The sequence below is a fragment of the Macaca fascicularis genome, chromosome 20 (genome assembly GCF_037993035.2).
Source record: "Macaca fascicularis isolate 582-1 chromosome 20, T2T-MFA8v1.1".
NCBI classification, from domain to species: domain Eukaryota; kingdom Metazoa; phylum Chordata; class Mammalia; order Primates; family Cercopithecidae; genus Macaca; species Macaca fascicularis.
This window is the reverse complement of record NC_088394.1, coordinates 16444846-16469788: the sequence shown is the minus strand read 5'-3', so window position 1 is coordinate 16469788 and position 24943 is coordinate 16444846. Positions and strand designations below refer to the sequence as shown.

General features: G+C 50.4%; 1 protein-coding gene across 6 annotated transcripts in view; it reads left to right on the top strand.

Moving 5' to 3' along the window:
* Positions 1 to 22790, top strand: part of ABCC6 (ATP binding cassette subfamily C member 6) — a 72863-nt gene extending 50073 nt beyond the window's left edge. For all 6 annotated transcript variants that reach the window (XR_012429507.1, XM_074028317.1, XM_074028318.1 and 3 more), the window contains 10 exons: positions 2582 to 2789; positions 6803 to 7113; positions 9538 to 9737; positions 11172 to 11298; positions 13234 to 13335; positions 14898 to 15044; positions 17717 to 17875; positions 17953 to 18119; positions 21605 to 21799; positions 22120 to 22790. Coding sequence is in view for 5 of the 6 variants with exons in the window: in XM_074028317.1 (XP_073884418.1) it covers positions 2582 to 2789; positions 6803 to 7113; positions 9538 to 9737; positions 11172 to 11298; positions 13234 to 13335; positions 14898 to 15044; positions 17717 to 17875; positions 17953 to 18119; positions 21605 to 21799; positions 22120 to 22228 (1725 nt within the window). In the remaining variant the exon portion in view is untranslated. The remainder of the gene's footprint in view (positions 1 to 2581; positions 2790 to 6802; positions 7114 to 9537; positions 9738 to 11171; positions 11299 to 13233; positions 13336 to 14897; positions 15045 to 17716; positions 17876 to 17952; positions 18120 to 21604; positions 21800 to 22119) is intronic.
* Positions 22791 to 24943: the final 2153 nt, after the last annotated feature.

Sequence of the window (24943 nt, the reverse complement as noted above, 5' to 3'; positions counted from 1 at the left end):
AGATTAAATATCATCTCCAGTCTCCCAGACTAAAAAAAAAAAAAAAAAAAAAAAAAGGTATGATAGCTCTATTTCAGACATAAAGAAACTGAAGTCTTTTAAAATGTATTTTATTTTGCTTTTGAGAAAGTGGCTCTCTCACGCACCCAGGCTGGACTGCAATGATATAATCACAGCTCACTGCATCCTCGACCTCCTGGGCTCAAGCAATCCTCCTACCTCAGTCTCTCAAGTAGCTGGGACTGCAAGCGTGTGCCACCATGCCCAGCTAGTGTTTGTATTTTTAATAGGGATGGGGTTTTGCTATGTTGCCCAGGTTGGTCTCAAACTCCTGGGCTCAAGTGATCCTCTGGCCTCTGCCTCCCAAAGTGCAGGGGTTACAGGTGTGAGCCACTGTGCCTGGCCAAGAAACTGAAGTCTTAAAGAGTTAAGAGACTTGTCCGTGTTTTCATAGCTAGCCTGGGACTCAACCTGGGACTCAAGTCTAGGCCAGTCTGAGTCTGAAGTTTGTACTGTTCTCCTCTTCTATACTGTTGTGTATCTCCACCCCCCTACTTATCCACCATCATCCACCTAGATGATCATCCACCCACCCACCCATCCATCCCACCCGCTCCTTTATCCATCCCATTCATTCACCCACCTACTCATTTATCCATCCTACCCACTCATTCATCCATCCATCCCACCCACTCGTTCATCCATACCACCTACTCGTTTATGTCCATCCCACCCACTCATTTATCTGTCCATCCCATCCACTCACCCACCTACTCATTTATCCATCCCATTCACTTACCCATCCATCTGTCCCACCTAACAATACAACAATTCCCTCACCTATGCATTTGTCTGTTCAGCTGTTCATCCATTCATTGATCTTTCCATCCATTCATCCACTCATTCATTCATACACCTACCTACCTACCCACCCACTCATTTATTCACCCACCTACCCTCTCATCCATCCAGCAAACATGTACATGGTACCCACTGTATGCCAGGCTAAGTCTGGTGGAGATTAGATACTAGTGAAGATAAATGGAGAGCAAATAATTATGCTAATAAGCAAGCTATATCCAATCGCAATAAGTGCTATAAATAAGAATGATTGGGCGCAGTGGCTCATGCCTGTAATCCCAACACTTTTGGAGGCTGAGGCAGGTGGATTGCTTGAGACCAGGAGTTCGAGGCTACAGTGAGCTATGATCATGTCACGGCAATCCAGCCTGGGTGACAGAGTGAGACCCTGCCATGGAGACCAACTGAGGGTCATGGTAGGTATGGATAGGATGCTCTGAGAAGTGCCATTTGAGCTTCCCCGAAGAACATGTGAAGGAACCAGTCATACAAAGGTCAGGAGAAAGAGCACTCCAGGAAAAGGGAGTGGCAGGTACAATGGCTCCGAAGTGGGAAGTAGCTTAGGGTGCCAGAGAAAGGGGTCCCATGAGGCTGGCAGGCAGTGAGTGGGGGCAAGATAAGAAGCTTGGAATTTATTTTGATTTTTATTTTTGAGACGGAGTTTCACTCTTGTCGCCCAGGCAGGAGTGTAATGGTGCAATCTTGGCTCACTGCAACCTCTGTCTCCCAGGTTCAAGTGATTCTCCTGCAGCTTCCCAAGTATCTGGGATTACAGGCGCCCGCCACCACAACTGGCTAATTTTTGTATTTTTAGTAGAGACAGGGTTTCACCATGTTGGTCCAGGCTGGTCTCAAATTCCTGAGCTCAGGTGACCCACCCACCTTGGCCTCCCAAAGTGCTTACAGGTATGAGCCACCTCGCCTGGCTGGAATTTCTTCTGAGAGCAAGAGATAGCCATGGACAGGCCAGCAACAAGATATAATTAGATTAATGTTTTCAGCAGTGCTGTCTGGCTGCAGCTGTGCAGAGAACTTCAGATTTGTAGGAGCAGGACGTTAAGCCAGTGGCTGACCCGTTCTGTGCCTCAGTTTCCTTATCTGTGAAATTGAGGTTATTATGAGCAGAGACACATGCCTAACCCATGGTGAGTGTTCAAGAAAACCCTTCTGGCTGGGTGTGGAGGCTCACACCTGTAATCTCAGCACTTTGGGAGGCTGAGGAGGGAGGATCGCTTGAGGCCAGGAGTTTGAGACCAGCCTGGGCAACATAGCGAGACTCCATCTCTTTAAAACTATGAACATTAACAAAGCATGGTGGTACAAACCTATAGTCCTGACTACTCGGGAGGCTGAGGCGGGGGGATTACTTAAGCCTGGAGTTCAAGGCTGCAGTGAGACATGATTGCGCCGTTGTACTCCAGCCTGGGTGACATGGGTGACAGAGTGCAAGACCCTGTCCTTAAAAAAATAAATAAGGAAAATAAAGAAAAACAAAAGAAAAAATATTAATACGAGCTCACTGGGGATTGTGTAGGAGATGGGGGTTCTAAGGCTGGTTGGGGCCTGTCTGTAGGAGGCACGGCGGCAGAACCTGTGAGGTCTGTGTGGCGCTTCCATCTGCCCATGGGCATGTTTTCTGGGAGCCTCGCCTGGCCTTGCCTCAACTCACCCGTCCCGCTGGGGGCTCTCTCTGCCTCCCTCTCCCTCATGTGTGCTACAGGTGAAGGCCACAGTGCACCTGGCCTACCTGCGTGCGGTGGGCACCCCCCTCTGCCTCTATGCACTCTTCCTCTTCCTCTGCCAGCAAGTGGCATCCTTCTGCCGGGGTTACTGGCTGAGCCTGTGGGCGGACGACCCCACAGTGGGTGGGCAGCAGACGCAGGCAGCCCTGCGTGGTGGGATCTTCGGGCTCCTCGGCTGTCTCCAAGGTATGCCTCACCTGCCCTCCTCATCCCCGTCCTCCCAGCTCCCCCGAGGGGTGCTCAGGGCTCCTTTTCCTCACCCCTCCCTGGGTCACCCTGTGCCCCCTGGAACAACTGTGCAAAATGTCTGGGGTCCAGGCAAAGATCTCTGTCCTTCAGATGAGGCTGGAGGGAATGGGGAGGACAGGGCACATCCCTCCTTTTCTGGAAGCTTCAGAACTTCTCCCAGTTCCTCCCCGCTAGCAGACAGCAGCTCCAAGGCCTGCGTGCTGGTGACTTTCAGTGCCTGCCCCCAAACCTCCAGACAGAACCAGACCCTCCCTAACAGATGCATTACCGCTGTCACTCCATCTTCTCCTTATTAAAGATGGAAATACGGCCGGGCGCGGTGGCTCACGCCTGTAATCCCAACACTTTGGGAGGCCGAGGCGGGCGGATCATGAGGTCAGGAGATCGAGATCATCCTGGCTAACACAGTGAAACCCCGTCTCTACTAAAAATACAAAATATTAGTCGGGGGTGGTGGCAGGCACCTGTAGTCCCAGCTACTCAGGAGGCTGAGGCAGGAGAATGGCGTGAACTCAGGAGACGGAGCTTGCAGTGAGCCGTGACCGCGCCACTGTACTCCAGCCTGGGAGACAGAGCGAGACTCCGTTTCAAAAAAATAAAATAAATAAAATAAAATAGATGGAACTACTTCTTGAAATAATTGTAGATTCACATGCAGTTCTAGGAAATAAAGTGGCCAGCTACCTTATACAGTCTGCCCAGTTTCTCCCAGTGGTGATATTTTGCAAAATGATAGTAAAGTATCACACAAAGGATACTGACACCCATCAATCCATGGATCTCATTTGTTTATTTATTTGTTTATTTAATTTATTTTGAGACAGAGTCTTGCTCTGTCGCCCAGGCTAGAGTGTAGTGCTGCAGTCTCAGCTCACTGCAACCCCCATCTCCCAGGTTCAAGCAGTTCTCCTGCCTCAGCTTCCCGAGTAGCTGGAAGCTGGGATTATAAGTGTGCAGCCTGGTTCATTTTTGTATTTTTGGTAGAGATGGGGTTTCACCATGTTGGCCAACTCCTGACCTCAAATGATCTGCCCGCCTCGGCCTCCCAAAGTGTTGGGATTACAGTTAGGTGTGAGCCCCCGCGCCCGGCCCTATGGGCCTCATTGTGATTTCCCCAGTTTTGATTGCACGTAGGTGTGCGCATGTTTGCCTCTGTGCAGTTGTGTCCCCCGTTCAGGCTCTCGCATCCATCACAATGGTTAATGGTTGAGACACTGAACAATCCCCTCACCTCAAGGCACTCTCGTGTTGCCCTTTTGCAACCACACCCACCCTCCTCCTGCCTCGCCCACCCAGTCCCTAACCCCTGGTTCTTCTCCTTTTAATACGTGGCCTGGCTGAAGGGAGGACCAGGAGTGCACACGTGAGTTTGGCTTCTTCTTTAGACACACACACACATTTATATAGACTGGGTCTGGCTTTGTCACCCAGGCTGGAATGCGGTGGCACGAACCCAGCTCACTGCAACCTCTGCCTCCTGGGCTCAAGCGATCCTCCTACCTCGGCCTCCCGAGTAGCTGAGACTACATGCACATGCCACCATGCCTGGCTAATTTTTGTTTGTTTGTTTTTGATGGAAACAGGGTTTTGCCGTGTTGCCCAGGCTGGTCTCAAACTTCTGGGCTCAGGCAATCCTCTGCCTCAGCCTCCCAAAGTCTTGGGATCACAGGCATGAGCCACCACGCCTGGCCTGGCTTCCTCTTTAAAGGACAGTTGCCTCGTTTCCATGTTGATTCGTCCTCATTCACTGGGTGACCTTGGCCACATCACCCAAATGCTGTGAGCCTGTGCCCTCCTCTGTAAAATGCGGGGCACCAGGCCTGAATTTGAGGACTCTTCTCGTCCTAAGAACCTGTACACGTACTCACCACAAAGGCATGTACAGTGGAATACTCAAGGCGAACGGTTACTTAACCAAGAGGAAATTAGGGATTGTCAGAGTCAGCTGAGTCCTGGAATGAACCCAAATCCTCATTTGGGTGGCAAATAGCCCTTTCAAAATCCTTCCACTTCCATCCCTCGTTTGATAGCTAAGGGCAAGTCTTACTCTCCCTTAAAGATGGAGAGACGGGAGCTGAGAGAGAGAAGTTAGTTATGACTGTCGAATACAAACAATAAAAAATTCAGCTCCAGGACAGACACGGTGGCTCATGCCTGTAATCCCAGCACTTTGGGAGGCCAAAGTGGGTAGATCACTTGAGGTCAGGAGTTCAAGACCAGCCTGGCCAACATGGTGAAACCCCGTCTCTATTAAAAATATAAAAATTAGCCAGGCGTGGCGTCAGTGCCTGTAATCCCAGCTACTTGGGAGGATGACGCAGGAGAATCACTTGAACCTGGGAGGTGGAGGTTGCAGTGAGCAGAGATTGCACCACTGTGCTCCAGCCTGGGTGACAGAGCAAGACTCCGTCTGAAAATAAACAAATTCAGCTCCAATTCAAAGTGGTTTAAGCAACAAGAGAATTGATTGGCTCTTGGGACCAGCATCCATAGATTTCTGGCTTCAGGTATGTCTGGATGTAGGGGTCCAAACAAGAAATTGCTTCACTTCCCTCCTCTGGGACAGCTTCCTGTCCAGCTCAGCTGCTCCCCCTGGTGGTAAGATGATATTCCACAGCTCCAGCTTGGCCACCTCCCACCACCCAGTACCACTTTTCCAAAAGTTCTAGTGAAGTCCCAGGTCTCCCTATCATTGGCCTGACTTGGGTTATGCGTTCATCCCTGAACCTATTGCAGTGGTTTGGATTGGCCGTGGGTGAAATTTGCCCCACCCCAGGGGAGAAGTTAGCCCCACCCCACGCGTATAGATTAGCATTGGGAGGAAGGATATACATTTCTCTCCTGGGGCTACTGCCAAACAAGTTTCCACAAACTTGGGAGCCTAGCACTATTGAAATTTGTTCTGTCGCAATTCTGAGGCCTGAAGTCTAAAATGAAGGTGTCAGCAGCGTTCACTCATTGTGGAGGCTTTTTTTGTTTTTTGTTTGTTTGTTTGAGACGGCGTCTTGCTCTGTCGCCCAGGCTGGAGTGCAGTGGCACGATCCCGGCTCATGGCTCACTGCAACCTCCGCCTCCCGGGTTCAAGTGTTTCTCCTGCCTCAGCCTCCTGAGTAGCTGGGACTATAGATGCCTGACAACATGCCCAGTTAATTTTTGTATTTTTAGTAGAGAGTAGGGTTTAGTAGGGTTTCACCATGTTGGTCAGGTTGGTCTCAAACTCCTGACTTCAGGTGATCCACCGGCCTTGGCCTCCCAAAGTGCTGGGATTACAGGCATGAGCCACTGTGCCCAGCCCCTTGTGGAGGTTCTGAGGGAGAAAACGTCCCATGCTTTTCTCCTGGTTTGCAGTGGTCGCCGGCAGTCTCTGGCATTCCTTGGCTTGTATATGTGCCCTCCCATCTGTGTCACCATCTTCATGTGTCTCTGAGTATCCTCTAGTAGTCTTATATAAATGGCAGTCACTGAATTTAGGACCCATCCCAAATTAATTTGGGAGGACACTCTTCAACCCATTACATCAAGAAACAAGCAGGGTACAGGTGCAGTGGCTCATACCTGTAATCTCAGCACTTTGGGAGACCAAGGCAGGCAGATCACTTGATCTCAGGAGTTCGAGACCAGCCTGGGCAGCATAGCAAGATCCTATCTCTACAAAAAAATACCCACAATTAGCCGGCATGGTGGCGTACACCTGTGGTCCCCGCTGCTCGGAGGCTGAGGCGGGAGGATCGCCTGAGTGCAGGAGGTCAAGGCTGCAGCGAGCCATCATCATGCTACTGTACTTCAACATGGGTGACAGAGTGAGACCCTGTCTCAAAAAAATATAACAATCAGGGTGGCCAAGCTGTAAGATGTCCACCATGGGGTAGCGGGAGAGACCTGCGCAAGGCCCCACGGGGCGGTCCTGAGGGTCTCCAGCCTTCATGCTCTTACCTCCTTTCCCTCCCCAGCCATTGGGCTGTTTGCGTCCATGGCTGCGGTGCTCCTAGGTGGGGTCCGGGCATCCAGGTTGCTCTTCCAGAGGCTCCTGTGGGATGTGGTGCGATCGCCCATCAGCTTCTTTGAGCGGACACCCATCGGCAACCTGCTGAACCGCTTCTCCAAGGAGACAGACACGGTTGATGTGGACATTGCAGACAAACTCCGGTCCCTGCTGATGTATGCCTTCGGACTCCTGGAGGTCAGCCTGGTGGTGGCAGTGACTACTCCACTGGCCATTGTGGCCATCCTGCCACTCTTTCTCCTCTACGCTGGGTTTCAGGTATGGAGAGGTCAGGAAGCCTTCTGGGACCAGCTGAGATCCACTCAGCCAGTCCCCTGTCTCTGGGGAAGACTCCACATATGAGGTTTCACCCAGCTGGACATCTAGGGGATGTTCCTAGAATTCCCAGGGACAGAGACACTACAGTCTTTCTGATATCTCCACTAGTCTCTGTCTCTAAATGTTCACATCAAAGTTCTCTTTCTTTAGAGAGACAGAATCTTGCTCTCCTGAAATGCAATAGGTTATCATAGCTCACCGCAGCCTTGAACTCCTGGGCTTAAGTGATCCTCCTACCTCAGCCTCTCCAGTAGCTGGGACTACAGGCAGTGCCACGATGCCTGGCTAATTTTTAAATTAATTTTTTTTAAGACACGTGTCTCACTGTGTTGCCCAGGTTGGTCTCAAATTCCCAGCCTCAAGTGATCCTCCCACTTTGGCCTCCCAAAGTTCTGGGATTATAGGGCATGAGTCACTGTGCCTCATGGTGCAGTTAAATATTAAGGGCCAGAGTTCTTCATGTGTAATGTTTTTATCCTGCTGTAATTTCTTCCTCTCCAATTATCTGGAAGCCAAAGAGTCATTGCAAGTTCTCAAAGGCTATTATATAAAGCTAGATTCTTTCCATTGCTGGGATCAGAGACCAGCTAAAATTAGCTTAACCAGAAGAACAGAATTTAATGGTTTACATTTCCTAGGGGGCATGGGCCCAGCTGTCATCAGGACACAGTGACTCTCTCCATATCTTCACCCAGTGCTTCTCAAAGTGTGGCCCCTGGACCAGCAGTAGTATCACCTGGGGACTAGTTAGCAATGTACGTTCTTAGGCCTCAGCCCAAGACTGCTGACTCAGATACTATGTGGTTCAGCCCATGAATCTAGGTTTTAATTAACCCTCCAAGTAATTCTGATGCACACAAATGTTTAGGAACCACTGGCTTACCTCTGTTTGGTCTAATTTTGTATATGCTCTCTTTCCGGGGCAGGTCTGATGGCCACTAGCCATCATATCATCTCACCTTAGCAACTCAACATGCAAAAAACATTTCTCCAGCTCAGTAGTCATATATTAATCCCAGGGAAGGTTCTGATTGGCCCTTTGTGGATCATGTGTCCATCTCTGAATTCCTCATAGTAACTGAATGGATAGTAGACTCTGATAGGCTAGGATGTATCATGTGAGCATCTCTCTGATCAGATCCCATGATTGACAGCACCTCAACCCAGCCCTTTCCTACAGGAAACCAGAAGTAGAGCAGAAGAAAACGTGGTAGTCAGATAAAAACCATGGCTAGGGCTAGGCATGGTGGCTCACACCTCTAATCACGGCACTTTGGGAGGCTGAGGTGGGCGGATCACTTGAGCTCAGGAGTTCGAGACCAGCATGGTCAACATGGCAAAACCCCGTCTCTACTAAAAATACAAAAAATTAGCCAGGACGGTGGTGCATGCTTGTAATCCCACCTTCTTGGGAGGCTGAGGCGGGAGGATTGCTTGAGCCCGGGAGGCAGAGGTTGCAGCAAGCTGAGATTGTGCCACTGTACTCCAGCCTGGGTGACAGAGTGAGACTCCATCTCAAAAAACAAAAACCAAAACCCATGGCTACCGCGTCCCCGACAACTGTCCCAGGTCTTCTCTAAGTTCACTTGACTCCGAGGATGGGCTGTTTCTGTCTCAAGCTTTGTAGTCAAGAGAAATCCAGGCTCTGTCACTTACTGTGGCTCTCAGGACAGCTGCTGAATCCCCCGAGCCTCGGATGTTCTCACCACTAACTGGTGAATGACGCGAATGCTCACTCTGCAATGAATGAGACACTGTGTAAAAAGTCTGGCACACACAGTTGGGTGTTCAGCAAATTCAGTTCCTCCCTGCCTGCCTGTCTGCCAGCTGCACCCAACCTGCAGCTGCAAACCAAGCAACACATATTTCCTGTGCATCACCTGGCACGTAACCCTTGGGTTATATGAGTGAAACTGACTTGGCCAACTGCCTTCACTGCCCCTTACAGTTTTGTTCTCCCAGTGACCAGCCCTAAATGAAGTAGTCGACCTCAGTGCTGGGAAGTGAGACACTTAAACTAAATTGGTGGTTTCTCAACCCTGGCTGTCCATTAGAATCATCTGGAAGGCTATTTAAACAGCACCAAAGTCAAGGTGACTTTGCCAGAGATTCTGATTCAGTCATTCTGGGGTGGGGCATTAGAGGTTTTTGAAGCTTCCCAGGTGATTTTCAAAAAAACCACAGAACTCTGATTCTGCAAGGAAATGAGAACCCAGAGAGGTCAAGCAACTACCCCAAGGTCACACAGCAAGCTGGTAACAGATCCTAGTCTGGAATCCTGTACTTGGGGCTCTTTGTGCTTCTGGAAACTACCTCTCTATATCTGTGGCTTCTCCTCTCCCCTCTCCCATCCATCCTTCTCAGAGCCTGTATGTGGTTAGCTCATGCCAGCTGAGACGCTTGGAGTCAGCCAGCTACTCATCTGTCTGCTCCCACATGGCTGAGACGTTCCAGGGCAGCACCGTGGTCCGGGCGTTCCGAACCCAGGCCCCATTTGTGGCTCAGAACAATGCTCGCGTAGATGAAAGCCAGAGGATCAGTTTCCCGCGACTGGTGGCTGACAGGTAGGAAGAGCCAGGGCAGAGATGACCTTGTAATTCGTCCATATCCTTAGAGGGTGAGACCTGAGGTCATATTGTATGGCTAGAGAGGTCACCCAGAGAGTCAGGGACATAGTTGAGGCTAGATCCCACAGGCAGTCTATCGGTTCTCACTGTGGGCAGATGGAACATGACCGAGAGATTCTCAACAGCAGGTGGGCAGGGGGTACAGGAAGAAGCTTCTTTTGCCAGGCAACTGGATCAGCCTCTTTTGCCTTGGTGATAAAGCAGCCATATAAGCATCCTCAGCCATCTTTAGGTACTAAGCAAGAACAAAACATAAGCTTTAAGCACAAATAGACACAGATTCAAATCCCAGCTCTGCCACTTACCAGTTGGTTGATTTCAGGCAAGTTACATAACCTCTCTGAGCTTCATTTGTCAAACTGGGATCATGCTCATGTAGTGGATATGAGGATTAAATACACTCATAGGTAAGACTTATAACATGCTTATTGCATGCCTGGCACTGTTCTGAGCAATCTATGTAGATTAATTTATTTAATTCTGCTAACAGTTTTGACAGGCTGAAACTGTTTTATAGATGATAAATCCTAGGCACAGAGAGGTTTGGAAACTTGTTCAAGTTCACCCAGCTAATGCTGGCAGAGCCAGGATTTGAATCAAAGCATTGTGGTACCAGAGTGTGGAGAGGGTTAAGTACAAACTAGGCACTCAATACATGTGAAGTCCTTTTTCCTTTCATCTCGGGTCCCCAGCCAGCTGGGGCTGTGTATTAGTCCGTCTTCACACTGCTATAAAGAACTACCTGAGACTGGGTAATTTATAAAGAAAGGAAGGTTTAATTGACTCACAGTTTCACGTGGCTGGGGACGCCTCAGGAAACTTACAATCATGGTGGAAAGGGAAGCAAGGCACATCTTACATGGCAGCAGGAGAGAGAGTGTGCGAGGTGGGAACTGCCACCCCCTTTTACGCCATATGATCTCGTGAGAATTCACTATCATGAGAACAACATGGGGAAAACTGCCCCCACGATCCAGTCACCTCCCACCAGATCCCTCCCTCCACACGTGGGGATTACAATTCGAGATGAGATGTGGGTGGGGACACAGAGTCAATCCATGGAGGCCACGGGGTCACGGCAGGGGAATGGCAGGTGGACATGGCTTGGCAAATTCCAGGGACAGAAAAGCAGCCACACAGGGAAGCTCTACGGAACACCAATTGTACCCCAGACCCTAAGCTGGGCTCAGTTGAGACAGGATAGTGTCATCGTCCTCTACTCCCTGAGCCTGCGTGGGGCCTTGCATGTGGAGCCTATTGCTGGGACCCCTGTGGGTACAAAGCAGGTGTGATGACCAGTCCTTGTGCCCAGAGAAGCATCTCCCTGCAGACGAGAGTACCCACTCACCCTGCTGTCGCCTCCCTTTGCAGGTGGCTTGCGGCCAATGTGGAGCTCCTGGGGAATGGCCTGGTGTTTGCGGCTGCCACGTGTGCTGTGCTGAGCAAAGCCCACCTCAGCGCCGGCCTCGTGGGCTTCTCTGTCTCTGCTGCCCTCCAGGTACTCTCCATGCCCCCAAACTGGGCTTGAGGGACAGACAGAGGCAGAGACCATCAGACCTCTGCTAGTAGGACCTTCGAAGACCCTGTGTCCAAACCACCAAGGTGTCTGGAGTCCCTCCGCCGAGGGACTCAGCTGAGGTGAACTTGCAACCTTGGGCAAAATCTTTCCTCGTGGAGTCTCAGCGTGCTCCTTGAAAAAATAGGCCAGTAATCCCATCACTTCTGATGCTATAAAGACTAGTTGAGACAAAGCATATCCTGTGGAGGACATTTCTAGTGCATTGTTAACTTTTGTTTTGTTTTGAAGACAGAGTCTCGCTCTTTTACTCAGGCTGGAGTGCAGTGGTGCAATCTCGGCTCACTGCAACCTCTGCCTCCTGGGTTCAAGCGATTCTTATGCCTCAGCCTCCCAAGTTGCTGGAATTACAGGCGTGAGCCACTATGCCTGGCTGATTTTTTTAGTATTTTTAGTAGAGACGGGGTTTTGCCATGTTGGCCAGGCTGGTCTTCAACTCCTGAGCTCAACTGATCCACCCACCTTAGCCTCCCAAAGTGCTGGGATTACAGGCATGAGCCACCACACCTGGCCACTTTTTGTTAACTATTAATAACAGTATGTAATGTCAGTTCATGACATCTATGAAAAAATATATATATACATTCATAAGCATTTGTTATGGAGGAGACATTATTCTAAGAGCTCTATACATTTTTGTTCATTTTGGTTTGTTGTTGTTGCTGTTTGAGACAGGATCTCATTTTGTTGCCCAGGCTTGAGTGCAGTGGCATGATCTTGGCTCACTTCAGCCTCCATCTCCAGGCCCAAGGGATTCTCCCACCTCACTTTCCCAATTAGCTGGGCCTATAGGCGTGCACCACCATGCCTGGCTAATTTTTTTTTTTTTTTTTTTTGGTAGAAACAGTTTCGCCATGTTGCCCAACCTGGTCTCAAACTCTAGGTTCAAGTGGTCTGCCTGCCTCAGCCTCCCAAAATGCTGAGATTATAGGTGTGAGCTACCATGCCCGGCTGTTTTGTTTTGAGACAAGGTCTCACTCTTTGACCCAGACTGGAGTGCAGTGCTGTGATCACAGCCCACTGCAGCCTCCAACTCCTGGGTTCAAACAGTCTTCCCACCTTAGCTTCAAAAAAGCTGGGATTAGAGGCATGAGCCACTGTGCATGAGAACTTTATAAATATTAACTCACTTAATACTGCCTACAACCCCATCAGAGAGGCGCTGTTATTATCCTCATTTTACAGTCAAGGCTGCTAAGCTTCAGGATGAAGTAAGAGGCCGGAGCATGTTGGGTGGTGGTGGAGGCATTTTCCTCCTGCATCCAGAAAGGCCTCTCTGAGGAGGTGACTTAGGAGGAAGTGAGGCCTGGGAATTGAAGGTTTATACCTGGTGTGTTAGAGGAACAGCAGGAAGGCGGGTGTGGCCAGAGAGGGTGGGTGAAGGCAGGGATGCTGGGAGACAAGGTTGGGGATGGGATGACAGGACTAGAGCCAGTAATGGTTCATAGGGAGGAGCTTGGAATGGTTCCAAGTGTCAAGGGAAATTGGTGGCCACCAGTTGCTGTGGGGAAACTGTCAGAAAGGAATCAGCGGGCCTGGGTCCTGCTGGGTGTCCTTGGGAGGGCCACATACCCTCTCTGATCCTGTCTCACCTACATCAAGCCAGTTTGTACAGGCTGATGTCTGAGGACTGCTTTTTGCTTTGCATGCTCTGGCTCTACTGAAGAAAGAGAGGGACCTGTTGGTTGCATCCAAATCCCAATCCCCTGGGCCCAGGTCCTCAGACTGCCCCATTCCTGCCTCCCTTCTTTACTCCCCTGGGTCTGGCCTCGCAGAAAAGGTTGGGAAACCAGCGGGGCTGTTGCAAGCCCTCAAGTGGCCTTGCCGAACCCAGCCAGAGATGCTTTCTTGCACCAGGTGACCCAGACACTGCCGTGGGTTGTTCGCAACTGGACAGACCTAGAGAACAGCATCGTGTCAGTGGAGCGGATGCAGGACTATGCCTGGACGCCCAAGGAGGTGATGGGCGGGAGGTGGCGAGGGGGTCCCAGCACGGACATATTGTTGTTGGTGGGGGGCGGCAACGGGTCCCTGTTGACATCTGCTCCAGGCTTTGGAGTTTGTACCCTCTTCTCCCCTGACTCAATCCCTACCTCTATAGGTCAGAGTCACAGACAGGGTGGCAGCAATGGTTAGGAGCATAAGGTCTGGAGCCAGGCCAAATCTTGGTTCCTTTGCTTCTGAGCTTGAGGAAAGCAGGTCACCTATGGGAGTGTCGGGACCATGAGGAACAGCATTGCAACAGCAGCATAGCTGCAACACGATAGTAACACAACGGCAATATTCCAGAACATGACAGTAACACAACAGCAATGTAATAGTAATGTAACAGCAACATAACCACAATATTACAGTACCAGAACAGCAACAGAGCAGTGTAATGGTAATATAACAGAGTCATGATAGTAACGTGATGGTAACATTCCGGCAACACAACCACAACATAGCAATGCAATAGTAACATAATAGCAACATTTTAGCAACATGATAGAAACCGAACAGCAACATGGCAACGTAATAGAAACACAACAGCAACATCATAACAGGACAGCAACATCCCAGCAACATGGCTTTAATATAGTAACAGAAGAGCAACACGGCAATGTAACAGTAACAAAACAGCGACATTATAGTAGCATTATAAGGACAAAACAGCAACATAGAAATGCAATGGTAACAAAACAGCAACATGATATAGTGTGAGAGCAACATAACAGTAACATTACAGTAACAGAACAGGGAAGAACTGATTAATGAATAGGGTAGAAGAAATGATGATAGATGGATGGATGGATGGATGGATGGATGGATGGATGGATGGATGGATGGATGGAATGGGGCGGAAGAATGAGAGATGGAGGGATGGGATTGGAGATAGATAGACAGATAAATGGACGGATGGATGGATGGGTGGGATGGGGTGGAAAAAGGATAAGAGATGGATAGATGAATGGATGGATGGGATGGGGTGGAAGAAAGGATGAGAACAGCAGTATAGCAGTAACAGTAACATAACAGCATTGAGTTTACTGGGAGGTTCAAATGAGATCCTGCAAATAAATGATTTAGTAGAGTCTCTGGTCCATTGCAAACACTCAATACATGTTCACTGCTCTTATTAACCCTATTTCCCAGATTGGAAAACCAAGACTCAAGAGGGTAGAATGATCTGTTCAAGATGACAGGAATAGCAAAAGGCAGCATTGGTCTTCCTGCTGCACCGCCATGTCCTTTCGCAAAGACAGAGAGAAATGTCTGCTCCCACTGTAGAAAAAGAGATGATTTTATAATAAACAGTGGCTAACAATAATAATAAAATAGACTAAAAGTAGCCACCACCATCTGTTTTTAGCATTGACATAGTCCATGCCCTCTCTTGTTGGATTCCCGTAACAACCCTGTAAAATTGCAATACATACGTCCATTTTGCAGAAGAGAAAACTGAAGCTGAGAAAGGTGGGCCACCTTGTGTGAAGTCTTAGAGGAAGGCTCCTCTGACTCAGTTTCCCCTCCTGCTCCAGGCTCCCTGGAGGCTGCCCACATGTGCAGCTCAGCCCCCCTGGCCTCATGGCGGGCAGATTGAGTTCCGGGACTTTGGGCTAAGATACCGACCTGAGCTCCCGCTGGCTGTGCAGGGCGTGTCCTTCAAGATCCACGCAGGAGAGAAGGTGAGTGGTTCTCTCACAATGTCCTCTTCACGGAGTTCAGGCCAAAGGACTCCAGGAGCAAGGCCCTAAACCCTGGGCACCAGCCACCTTCACAATGTCCCCAACTCAGGTCCCCTAGCTTTCAGACCCATTACCCCCTAAAACGAACTCCTCGCCTTCCCCAAACCTGCTTCCGTCTGGTGACTGCCTCATCCACCGTGGTGTCCCCAGATGAGGAAGCAACTCCCTGACTTCCTTCTTCCTTTAATGTTAACCCAGCTCCTAATATGTGCTGGGCAGTGTGTTAAATGCTCCAAGTACATTTTCCAGTTTGCACAAACGGGGTATTTGCTTTGGGGTGGGAGACGTTGGGAAAAACACTTCATAGCTCAGTCTCAGTTTTCCCATCTGTAAATTGGGACTGGTAATATTGATCTTTGAGTTGTTGTGAAGTTTAACACATAGAACATGCTTAGCTCATGGAAAGTGCTCCAGAAATGTTTACTAATGCTTTTATTATTTGCATTTTCACTCTCACAACAACCCCATAAGGGAGGTGCTAGTACTATCCCATTTTACAGATGCCTCATCAAGCCCCTTCACTGATCCCTTTCTTCCCTCTCTCTGAACCTACAGAGGCTTCCTCCTTGTCCCCTAATAAACAGTGGATCCTGTCTCACCAGCTCCAATCTGCTCTCCTGTGTGTGAGATATAGATATAGATATATATAGATATAGATATAGATATATAGATTTTTTTTAGACAGAGTCTCACTCTGTTGCCCAGGCTGGAGTGCAGTGCTATGATCTTAGCTCACTGCAACCTCCGCCTCCCAGATTCAAGCGATTCTCCTGCCTCAGCCTCCTGAGTAGTTGGGATTACAGGTGCGCACCACTATACCTGGCTAATTTTTGTATTTTTAGTAGAGACGGGGTTTCACCATGTTGGCCAGGCTGGTCTCAAGCTCCTGACCTCAGTCACCCCCCTCAGCCTTCCAAAGTGCTGAGACTACAGGCATGAACCACCGTGCCCAGCCATCCTGACCTTTATCAGCATGAATGACACTGCATGTCATTCCCCTGCTCAAAACCTTCTACTAGTTCCAGCTTCCCTTGGGGTAAAGTCTGAATTCTGGAGCTTGGCATTCAAGGCTCTGCCCACCCCAGGCCCTGCCCATCCCCCGCCATCACTCATTGCTCTGCCAGGGCTTAGCCAACATTGTGGAGCAGCTGCCTCTTGGCCAGGGGGACACATGGTGCTGTGAGCTCCATGAGCTTCCAGTTCCGGAAACCCACTTAGTGCGGTTCACTGCAGTGTTCCCCTTCCTTGAACTCCTATTCATCCTTCAAGCTGCCATCCATGAGGTCTTCTCTTATTACCTCTATCAAATCCCAGGCAGCATGAGCAGCACCACCTTGCTTCCCTGAATTGCCAGAGGTCCAGAGCTGATAACAAACAGCATTGTTGGCTGGGTGCCATGGCTTATACCTGCAATCCCAGCACTTTGGGAGGCCAAGGTGGGTTGATCACCTGAGGTCAGGAGTTTGAGACCAGCCTGGCCAACATGGTGTTAACACCGTCTCTACTACAAATACAAAAATTAGCCGAGCATGGTGGCGGGCACCTGTAGTCCCAGCTACTTGGGAGGCTGAAGCAGGACAACTGCTTGACCCTGAGAGGTGGAGGTTGCAGTGAACCGAAATTGCACCACTGAACTCCAGCCTGGGTGACAGAGCAAGACTCTATCTCAAAAATAAGTAAATAAATAAAATAAATAGCATTGTTCATCACACTGTATTACATTTACTCAACCACACTCTTTCCTAGACCAGATGGCGGGCAAACTGGAGCAAGGACTCTTTAATTTCTATACTTCCAGGGCCTAAACATGCGCCTGGCATACAGTGAGGTGACCCACATGTTTCATTCATGAATTAAGCAAATAATGTTGAACCCACAGCATGTGTCAGACACTGAGGATGCAAGAGTAGCAAGAGAGAGAAGGATGGAGGGTGGATAACAGAATGGGAGATGGATAAGAGAATGAACACATGGATAGGATGGAGGATGAATGGAGGGATGGATGAGGGAAGGAGGGACTGGATGGATGGATGGGAGAAAAAATAAATGAATGAAAGGATTAGTGAATTGATGGATGAATAGGGAAGAAGAAACGAGAGATGGATAGACAGATGAATGGATGGATGAATGGAGTGGGATGGAAGAATGACAGATGGAGGGATGGGATTGAGGAGGGATGATGGAAGGATGGATGGATGGATGGGTGGGTGGATGGGGGAATGGGGTGGAAAAAAAGGAAAAGAGATGGATGGATGGAGGGATGGATGGGCAGACAGATGGACGGGATGCAGTGGAAGAAAGGACAAGAGATGATGGAGAGGTGTAAATAGAAGGATGAGGAAAGATGGAGGAACTGAAGGAAGGGCGGGGAGAAAGATGGGAGAGACACATCGGGATAAGGGGAAGATAGAGAAGAACGCCGATGGAAGACTGGATGGACTGATGGGTGGATATATAGAAAGGTAGACGGATGGAAAGATAGAGAGATGGAAGGTCGACCTTTACACAATGAGGGATGGACAGACAGATCTCGGGTGCAGTGGAAACATCTCCCCAATAAATGCCCAGGAGCCCTCTGGTCAGAGCAGGCCTTTCCTCCCAACCCTGGGCAGGTGGGCATCGTTGGCAGGACAGGGGCCGGGAAGTCCTCCCTGGCCAGTGGGCTGCTGCGGCTCCAGGAGGCAGCTGAGGGCGGGATCTGGATCGACGGGGTCCCCATTGCCCACGTGGGGCTGCACACACTGCGCTCCAGGATCAGCATCATCCCCCAGGTGAGGATGGTGGAAGGGTGGGCAAAGGTGGGAGGCATGGTGGGGCCCTGCTCTGACCCACCGCCCCTCCCCCGCAGGACCCCATCCTGTTCCCTGGCTCTCTACGGATGAACCTTGACCTGCTGCAGGAGCACTCGGACGAGGCTATCTGGGCAGCCCTGGAGACTGTGCAGCTCAAAGCCTTGGTGGCCAGCCTGCCCGGCCAGCTGCAGTACAAGTGTGCCGACCGAGGCGAAGACCTGAGGTATGGTCATCCCACTGTGGCCGGGACCTGCAGGCGGGAGAGGAAGGGGGGATGGCCATGCCCTCCCCAAGTGCCCTCAGGAAATGCCTTCCCCAGTAGGATTATCACTCTGTTATATTAATAACCACATGTGTCTTATCGGCAATTTCAAGCTCTGACACAGTCTCTGAATACTAAGATTTCCCACCCCAAATTAAATTAGCCTTCTATATTTATTTGGTGGCAAAACCCAACCTCAACTGACACAGGGCTACTGATAGCCTTTATTACTCTTGCTCAGTATTTATTTTGCTCTGAAAATATTGTTTGATAGTGGGTGGTAACCCCACCACTCACTGGGGCTATAAGTAACAGGAATTTTTTTTTTTTTTTTTTTTTTTTGGTAAATGTGAAGTGTGGGCTGGGTGCAGTGACTCATGCCTGTAATCCCAGCACTTTGGGAGGCTGAGGGAGTCCAGGAGTTCGAGACTAGCCTGGGCAACATAGCAAGAGCTTCTATGGAAAACAGTATTAGCCAGGTATGGTGGCACGCGCCTGTAGTCCTAGTTACTTTGGAGGCTGAGATGGGAGGAAAACTTGAGCCAGGGAGGTGAAGGTTGCAGTGAGCCGATATTGCGCCTCTGCACTCCAGCCTGGGCTCCATCTCAACAACAACAAAAAGTTGTGTGGAAAAATACACACAAAATTTACTATCTCAAATTTTTTTTTTTTTTTTTTTTGAGACAGGATCTGGCTCTGTCATCCAGGCTGGAGTGCAGTGGTGAGGTCTCAGCTCCCTGCAACCTCCACCTCCCAGACTCAAGCGTTCCTCCCACCTCAGCCTCCCGAGTAGCTGGGATTACAGGTGTGAGCCGCCATGGCCAGCTTATCTTTTTATTTTTTGTAGAGACAGGGTTTCACCATGTTGCCCAGGCTGCACTTGAACTTGCATAGGCCTCCCAAAGTGCTGGGATTACAGGTGTGAGCTGCCACGCCGGGCCCATCTCACTCATTTTTCAGTGTATAGTTTCTATAGTGTTAGGTACATTCACACTGTTACGTAACGAAACTAAAACTCTGTTCCCATGCAACCCTAACCCTCCTTGTCCCCCTCCCCCAGCCCCTGGTCACCAGCATTCTCCTTTCTGTCTCTATGAGCGTGACTACTCTAGACCCTGAATAGAAGCAGAATCACAGTATCTGTCCTTTTGTGACTGGCTTATTTCACATAGCATGATGTCCTCAAGGTTCATCCGCATTGTAGCATGTGTCAGATTCTCTACCTTTTTAAGGCTGGATAACTTTCCACTCCATGGATAGACCACATTTTGCTTATCCATTTATCTGCCAGTAGATATCCAGGCTGTTTCCACCTCTTGGCCATTTTGAATAATGCCACTATGAACATAGGTGTACAGGTACATGCCTTTTAAAAAAACAAGGTAGCCGGGCACGGTGGCTCACACCTGTAATCCCAGCACTATGGGAAGCCGAGGCAGGTGGGTCACCTGAGGTCAGGAGTTTGAGACCAACCTGACCAGTATGGTGAAGCCCTGTCTCTACTAAAAATACAAAAATTAGCCAGGTGTGGTGGTGCATGCCTGTAATCCCAGGTACTCGGGAGGCTGAGACACTGAGAATTGCTTGAACCGGGGGGGCAGAAGTTGCAGTGAGCTGAGATGGTGCTACATACAGAAGTCCAGCTTGGGCGACAGAGCAAGACTCTGTCTCAAAACCCCCCAAAAAACCAAACCAAACCAAGGTGTTCTGGGTTTATAAACCCCTCTGACCCTGAGGGTGTCAGAAGTGCTTGTGGTAGCAAATAATTTCAAGCACTAGAAAAGCAGCATTCCTTGGTGGGTGAGAGTCTACACAGCTGACAGACTGCCTGGCCTCAAATCCACGCCCCCCCAGCTGTAGGATCTTGGGCAACTTACTTATCTCCTGTGCTTCAGTTTCCTCATCTGTAAAGTGGGAGTAAGAGCACTTACTACCTTGCAAGGATTGAATTATATGCACAAAGTTGTTGAAACAGTAGCAGGCATAGAGGAAACAGTAAATACTCATTTTAGTCCTGAGTCACACTCCTGATAACGTCATTTCACAGAGCTGGAATTGGAGGCCTGGGGCTTGCCTGGGGTCACACAGCTTATAAGTAGTGAGGTCCGGACAAAACCCAGGCACTCTAACGCCTGCATGACCATAGTAGGTTCTGATCATCTAAAGGGACGCTGTCTCATGGAAGGGCTTACGGTGCCAGACAGACATGCTGGGGCCCCAGGGACCACTTCCCACCTGAGTCAGGGGCTCACCGGCCTCACGACCTGGAATCTCAACTTCTCCACCTGTAATGAGAGGGTGCTACTTCGTGCCCAGGGCTTACTCTGTGACAACCCCACACTCTTTTATGTGCCGTGTCTTCACAATTCAATGAGGACGGATCCATTAGGAGCGCAGACTCTGGGGTCAGAGGACTTGGGTTCAAATTATGGACCCACCTGGAGACCCGCCTTGAGACCTTGGTCAAGCCACTGAGCTTCTGTGTATCTGTGTCCTCCTCCCTCCAAAGAGGAGAACAATAATCTCTACTTTGTGGACATCATGAGGACTGAGTCAATGTATTAGCCCTTAGAATGTGTTTGGCACAAGGTGAAGACATAGAACTAGAAACAGCCATAAACGGGCCAGGTGTGGTGGATCATGCCTGGAATCCCAACCAGGTGTTGTACACTCTGCATTTAAGGCCTACTCAACACCAGCCTTGAATGTCTTAGGAAGACTGTACATTTGATTCTTGAAGCAGTGGGGAGTCATTGTAGGTTCATTTGCAAGGGCATGACTGAAGTCAAAGCTGTGCTTTCGCTGATGAAGGAAATGTAAATTAGTACCGTCACTATGGAAAATAGTATGAGGATTTCTCAAAAAACCTAGAAATAGAACTACTAGGGAACAGTGGCTCACGCCTGTAATCCCAGCACTTTGGGAGACCAAGGTGGGTGGATCACCTGAGGTCAGGAGTTTGAGACCAGCCAGACCAACATGGTAAAACCCCATCTCTACTTAAAAAATACAAAAAATTAGCCGGGTATGGTGGCGCATGACTGTAATTCCAGCTACTTGGGAGGCTGAGGCAGAAAAATCGCTTGAACCAGGAGGTGGAGGTTGCAGTGAGCTGAGACCATGCCGTTAAACGCCAGCCTGGGTGACAGAGCAAGACTCCATCTCAAAAAAATAAATAAAAAAAGAAAAAAGAAAAAAAAAGACATAGCCATAAACAGAAAAAAGAAAGTAGCCATTTCACAGGTGGGAATCTGAGACACAAAGGGTTTGAATGACCTGCCTACAGTCAGCCTGCTCAAAGACGGCAGGAAGGGGCCGCAGACCCCATGTGTGGGGAAGCCTGAACACAGGACCTCGCTCCTGCACGGTTTCAGGGACCTGTTTCTGGGCACACCTACACATGCCCACACACACACATCCCACCTAATTGTCCCAATCGTTCCCAGCGTGGGCCAGAAACAGCTCCTGTGTCTGGCACGTGCCCTTCTCCGGAAGACCCAGATCCTCATCCTGGACGAGGCTACGGCCGCCGTGGACCCGGGCACGGAGCTGCAGATGCAGGCCACGCTCGGGAGCTGGTTTGCACAGTGCACTGTGCTGCTCATCGCGCACCGCCTGCGCTCCGTGATGGACTGTGCCCGGTAAGGCCCCCGCCCCGGCCGGCCCTCATTGCAGCCCTGCAGCGGTGGGGGAAGTGAGCGGAGGCAGTCCCGGTTAGAGCTGGAAGGGCCCTGAATGGGGCCAGAGTGGGAGCGATGCCCGGGAACACATGCCAAGCGGGAAGGCTGCCCAAGGACATGCGCCCAGCACACGCCTCCAACCCAGCTGTGAGGGCCAGGGAGCTGCACGGAAAGCAGGACTTCTATGGAGAAAACCTCAGTGCAGACACACTGGGCTCTCACAGCTGCCGAGAGCCTGGGCTGGTGTCCAAAGAGCCTCTTTGTCTCCCTCTCCCTCACAGGGTTCTGGTCATGGACAAGGGGCAGGTGGCAGAGAGCGGCAGTCCGGCCCAGCTGCTGGCCCAGAAGGGCCTGTTTTACAGGCTGGCCCAGGAGTCAGGCCTGGTCTGACCCAAGACCCTCACCTGTACCCCCGTCGGGCCAGCCCGCAGAGCCTGCAGTGCTGGAGATGAAGTGACCCGGGGTCATTGATAGCTCCACGCGACGTTCAGTCCAGACCCGTGTTTGCTCTCTGGGAGGAAATGGCAGAGAAAGTGGCGGATTATCACAGAGCATCAGAGCCGGAAGGACCCAGCAATACGCAGGTCTGCCCGGGCAGGGCCCATCTCGCCCTGTCCACCCTGCAGCCCATGTCAACAGTGACTCTCAGCCCCGCTGTACCCTGGACTCACGTCGGGGACTCAAGCACATGCCCAGGCTCCCCGCTAGACCCTTAACTCAGGATCTCTGGGAGGGGGGACTGCCATGCTGTGTGTACTTTTTAGAAATTAACACTTTTATTTTGGGATAATCCCAGACTCACATGCAGTTAAAGAAACAATAATATAGATTCGTGTACTCGCTACCCCGTTTCTCCCAATGGTAACATCTTACAAAACTCTAGTATAGAGCATCACGGCCAGGGCATTGACATTGACACAACAATCTTGCTCGATTTCCCGTTTTACTTGTACTCGTGCGTGTGTGTGTATTTTGTCCCGTGCAGTTTTATCACACATGCAGGCTCGTGAATCCACACTATGGTGAGGATACGGAATAGCCACCACCATTTTCTGATCACACCTCGGCCTCCCAAAGTGCTGGGATTACAGGCATGAGCCACTGTGCCCAGCCTCCTCACACCTGTTTCTGAAAGTGGTCAGAATATTAATACTGGACTCATCAAACCAGCTTCAGGAACCAGAAAAGAGGAACGAAGTCTAAAGTAGCTCAGCTTAAGGCCACACATAGATCGCTGGGAAGGGCGGCGTGAGACATCAGATACCTCCCTTGATCCTAACTTTATGCTCGCCAGGGAGTCTCAGCAGCAAGAATAACACAACACATGGATACGTGTTCGTGGAAGCAGAGAAGGCAATCCCCCAGGCTTTCTGAACCTTACTGACATGTGGGGCCAGACAGTGCTGTGCTGTGGGGACGTCCTGCACATCGTAGGACACTCAGCAGCGGCCCTGGCCTCTTCTTCACTAGATGCCAGTAACATCCTCCCTCTACCACCACCAGACTTGTGACAAAGTATCTTCAGACACTGCCATACGTCCCCAGAGGGGTCAAACCACCTGGTTGGGCCGGGCGCAGTGGCTCATGTCTGTAATCCCAGCGCTTTGGGAGGCCGAGGCAGGCGAATCACTTGAGGTCAGGAGTTCCAAATCAGCCTGGTCAACATGGTGAAACCCTGGCTCTACCAAACATACAAAAATTAGCCAGGCGTGGTGGCGGGCACCTATAATCCCAGCTATTCCGGAGGCTGAGGCAGAAGAATCGCCTGAACCCAGGCAGAGAAGGTTGCAATAAGCCGAGATCACACCACTGCACTCCAGCCTGGGTGACAGAGCGAGACTGTCTGTAAAAACCCCAAACAAAAAGACCCACTTGGTTGAAAATCCCTGGTCTAACCTGCCCCGCTGCCATCCATCATCCACAGATACTCGGGCAGTGGCTTTGCCGGTGTCAAGGGTGACGGGACAAGGACGCCACATTTTCTTAAGGACACAGAGCCAGCTCTATCAGGTCATGGGACTTTCTGATGCCCATCCTGACAGAGGGTTTTGTGATGCCCCATTTGGCGTGGAGTAAACTAAATCTAGATCTAACTGCAGCTTCTACCACCTTCAATGTGAGGCAGGGAGTCTGCAGTGTTCACCTGCCCCTAGTCATGCCTGCAGCGCTGTGGACCCACTACCTATGGCTAGCTCCATTTCACAGGTGAGGAAACTGAGGCTCAAGGGCTTGACATGACTTGCCAAGGTGACCCAGTAAGGACAGAGTGGGGATCTACTTCTGGGTCTAATACCAAAGTCACTGCACAGGGCACCTTTGCCCTTTAGAGAGTGGAAGGGCGGATGCAGCCCATCTTTTCTCTGCCTGGAGCTGAGCCACCTGACTGCCTTGCAGAGTGACCCCAGGCAGGGGCTGTCACGTGGACATTGGGCAAACTCAGCCTGGGATGACCCAGGGCCACCAGATCCTCTTTCCTAGGCTGCATGCCAGGGAGCAGAGGGTGGGCCACAGGCAGCCGGCACGTGGGAACCAGCACCTGCCAGCCTGCTAATGAGGCTGCTGTCGGGCCCATACCACGGCAGCCTGGAGACGCGCCAGCAGGGATGCCCAGGCCATTAATACCCCTGCCATGGGCTCCTGCCAGCAGGGCCTGGCTGGTGGGTGGAACACGAATTCCATCCAGCAGGGCTGCGGACCTCCTCTCTGGTCAGTGCCTGCGCCCGGTAGACTCTCTAAAACTCACCACTGTCCATCTCACCACTGCAAACACGTAACTACGTGTACCTGACACTGCTCTAAATGCCCGCCAGCCACACACACATTCAGTGGACCAGAGGAGGAAGCCGCCTCACTGGGCCCCTTACTGGAACACTTGGATGAGGAAGGTACTACCATCAGGCCCTTTTGACAGATGAGGAAACAGACAGAATGAGTGGTGTCTCTGCCCAAGCAGTCTGGCTTCAGAGCCCATGTCCTCACCATCAGGCTACCTTGCCTCTTTTTCTTAAAATTAAAAAAAAATAAAATAAAAAAAATTTTTTTTTTAAGACAGAGTTTCACTCACTCTGTCTCCTAGGCTGGAGTGCAGGGGCACGATCTTGACTC